A 3946-nucleotide genomic window follows, 5' to 3' on the forward strand; every position below is an offset into this window, starting at 1 on the left:
CTTTACTCTGGGCACCATGTCACTCGGGAGCACCTGCTACCTGCAAACCTGCAAACAGCTATAGCACTCCCCACCTCGGCCATCGAAGTCGCCATCAGAAACGGGGTAAATACTTCGCTCAGCAATGACGGGGAGGCATCGAAGGGATGCAGGTGGGCAAAACTCATGTTGTCTTTAATCTCAGAAGGTATATTTAGTTTTTTGCTGTCATTGATAGACGGGACCACATACAACTTGATTTTTCTAGATTCGGTCTTTTCTCTATTGTCAGTTTCTGAATTTAAAGTTTGGCGAAAAAAGCTTATCGGGTTTGTTGTTTCAAGTTTTGTGTTTTAAAAATGTGAGTGATAAATATTTTTCGCATCACTTTAAAACTCGGAGCGATAATAAAAATGATGCCATCAGCATAAAAAAAAAAACTATTTTACAAATACGCCGAATGCAAATGAGTGAGTTAGCCGAACATGTGAGGAGTTTATGGTGAAGAGAGTGTAAATAACGCTATCGCTCGGAGTGCCCTTAAAAATTATAACTCCTCAGAGCGAGACAGTACTTTGATGGCTTTACGAGCTCTGTTTTTTTAAACTTGCAAGTGTGTAATCATATTATTTTAATAAATACAGGAAAATATTTCATATTTATTTTTGCCTCTCCGAATTTAGCTTGGAACTCACCCGCGATGCAGATTTACATCGTTAGATCTAATCTTCAAATTTGTTAATGAGCTTTGCGAATATGTTAGAAATTTAGCAGCGGGGGTCCTCCGAAAACATTGGAGTTGTGAAAGGGGTCTACGAGAAAGATAATTTTGGAAACCTCTGGTCTAGCTGACACATTTCATTATATTGTCGTTTTTAACAGCCATCTGATTTTCAGGGCAACCATCACCCCTGACAAAGCTTCAAAGAGCAGAGAATGTACCTGGTTTGCCTTACAAGAATCCCAGCAAAAACTTTTCATTTTTTGGGAAGCACTTTGGGAAGTCCTTCCCAAAAAATTAAAAGTTTTGCTGGAGTGAAACATTTTCAAAACGAACACATAATTTTGTCACCGTTTGCATTTATTTTAGAATCGAACACGAAAAGACAAAGAGGCAATTAAAAGTCGTCTTTTTTTTTTTTGAAGAAACGAAATCACCATAAATTATCTGGAGCTACTGGTATTGACGGGAAAAGATTTTTGTCTCACCCCGCCCGCATAATTTTAAAGACCTTCCCGACACTGCCCGTCCTGGCCATGTTGAAACTAGTACTGTGGGTCCCTCTGCTCCCGGTATCCCGCGCCCATTTGTAATATCGTAACGGCGAACTATGATGCAATGTTCGCCGACCTATGACCGATTTAAATTCTACCTAATTGGAACAAACAGCGGAGCCATGTTAATTTTAAATTAAGTCCTTTGCAATTCGTGATTTGCCAAATACATACCAAATTTAATTTTGGAATACTGTAAATATGTTTGTATTTATATGTATGGCAGGAAATAAAACTAACACGACAAGAAAAAAGAAAGTTGCCATTCAAATAAAACAACGCAATAAAATTAAAAGAAACGCAACAGACACAATCAAATAAAAAAAAATAAATTTTTGTAATTTGTAACTTTTTTAAAACTGTTCGTTTTTAAATACTAGGCCAGTTTTGGACGAATTGTTCGGTAACCGAATCCGAACCCGAACACTCGGTGGGACACTAGTACAAAGTTATGTTCAATGTAAAAAACGCCTGGGTATACTTCATTCATAAACACTTTCTTAATGTACATTAGGGCGGGTCAATTATTTGTGATTATGCGCGTATCGCATAGGAGGATTCTACGTGTAATTCTAAGCAAATTTTCTGAAGAAACTATGGGTCTAAAATCAATTTGGAGTTTGCCAAAATGCGAAAATAAGTTTCGAAGAAAATGTGAAAATGTTTACTGTTGCGTCCTTTGGTGGAAGTTTTAAGAAAAAGATAAGTGCAGAAAAGGATTCCTCATACCAAAAAAAAAACCCTTGTTTTTATACAAAATTTAAGTACTTCTTTACGACGCGACAACAAAATGCTAGGACACCTATTTTCGCATTTTGGCAAACTGCAATTAATTTTAGACTAGGGTTGGGCACGCTGCACTAAATTTATAATGCACTGAGTATTTCATTACCACTCTCCGTGTAGAGGTAGTGAAATTTGAAATGCACCACCACTAAAGCCCTAGTGGTAGTGAAAAGTTCGATTTTGTGAAATTTGCCCAACCCTGTTATAGACCCATGGCTTCTTCGGCAAATTTTCTAAGAATTACACATAGAATCCTTCTGTGCTATACGCGCATAGTCGAAAATATTTCCCATGCAAATTGACCCGTCCTAATGTACATACATACATAAGTACATAAGTATGCTTGTACATATATATATGTGTGCATATTTATCTATGTATATCAATGCCAACAGCAAATGAGTGAAAGATCAGTGTCAAGTGCACATTAAGGTGTGGTTTTCCACATCATTACATACATATCTATATATGTACGATACATGTAGAAATATCGTTCTTAGAAATGCTGCAAAGGTGAAAATCAATTAAGAAACATTTGTACGGACATGATCAAAAATTAGATAAATTCCAAACAAGTAAAATTACTGTAGTAACAAGCTTTAAAAATGTGTACTGTCATGTTTGGGTCTTGTCAGAAAGACTAAGTATAAAATGGTCTAAAAATGAGGTAAATGAAGCGGAGTCTTGCTTCAGTCTTTGATGTGGATCAAATAATAGAGCAGACCAAGCAAAAATAAAGGACTACACCAAGTAAGGACAACTGAAAATCACAGCTACCGCAATGAAAGGTAATTACCAGTCATTTACACCTCTTGTCGTATTTGTGAGCAGATTTAAATTTAAATTTCCCTTTCGAAAATTTCGTAGTTACGCTGCTCACTGTGGTTGCGCTGGTGACTATCGCAATTTGCAGTGCCGCAGATCCCGAGTGTAAGTACCGTAAAATTAGAAAGTTGGCACTGCACTGGGCCAATCCCACTGATTGTACTCGCTACTACCGTTGCACAAATAAAAGTGTAAAGCGGGAAGTAGTTTGCGCCGAAGGCAAAGTCTACAATGCCAGGATCGGCAAGTGTTCAACGAATAGGAAGGGTTTATGTAAACTAACGCTAGCAACACCTTTGGACGGGGTGAGTTCTGAAATGATGCGTAAATAATGTGAAAAAAAGTTATGAATACGGTTGTACGCGGCTCCTCTCATTTATTTCCAGGTTTTAAATCCATGCGCTAATGAGGTTTCTGGCGTGTACCTTGCCCAATCAGGATATTGTCGCAACTTTTACATTTGCAATAATAACGAAGCATATCCTCAGGTTTGCGACGCCGGCAGTCGCTTCAATGCTACAACTTCTAATTGCATACCTGACACTGAGTCCGAGTGCTGGCAAAATAAGTGCATTAATAAAACCGATGGTACTTATTTGCCGGATGCTTCTTCATGCATTTCTTTCTATGTTTGCTCTGGCGGAGAGGCGACTGTACAAGATTGTGGCAGCAGCAGTTATTTCAATAGTTCCAGTAGTGCATGCGAACCAGATCCAACTGGCGAGCAATGTTGGGAGAATTTGTGCGTCGGAAAAAAGGATGGCGAATTTGTCAAAGACGTAAATGATTGCCACAGTTATTATGTGTGCTCTGCCGATAAACCTGTTAAGCAGGACTGTCCGAAAGGTAGCTATTTCGATTGGTCTGTGGATGCATGTATACCTGGAGAGTGTCCATCAGATGAAACTACAACGGAGTTCCCAACCACAGAAACCACAATCTCGTCGACTGAATGTACCGAAGAAAGCACGGAATCTTCTTCATCAACAGAATGCACCGAAGCCACAACAACTACCACTGAATGTCCACAAGTCACAACTACTACTGCATGTCCGGAAGTTACAACAACTACCACTGTATG

At 38.7% G+C, this 3946-nt stretch overlaps 1 protein-coding gene across 1 annotated transcript; it reads left to right on the top strand.

Annotated features, from left to right (window-relative positions):
- Positions 1 to 2821: 2821 nt before the first annotated feature.
- LOC118754781 (peritrophin-48-like) lies at positions 2822 to 3923 on the top strand (the record flags this gene model as incomplete). The annotated part of the gene is made up of 3 exons (XM_036489660.1): positions 2822 to 2828; positions 2908 to 3170; positions 3252 to 3923. Coding segments are annotated over exons 1-3 (942 nt in total), but the record flags the coding sequence as incomplete, so codon positions are not given.
- Positions 3924 to 3946: the final 23 nt, after the last annotated feature.

Source organism: Rhagoletis pomonella, unplaced genomic scaffold, assembly GCF_013731165.1.
Source record: "Rhagoletis pomonella isolate Grant_MI unplaced genomic scaffold, Rhpom_1.0 Rhpom_scaffold_04620, whole genome shotgun sequence".
NCBI classification, from domain to species: Eukaryota; Metazoa; Arthropoda; class Insecta; order Diptera; family Tephritidae; genus Rhagoletis; species Rhagoletis pomonella.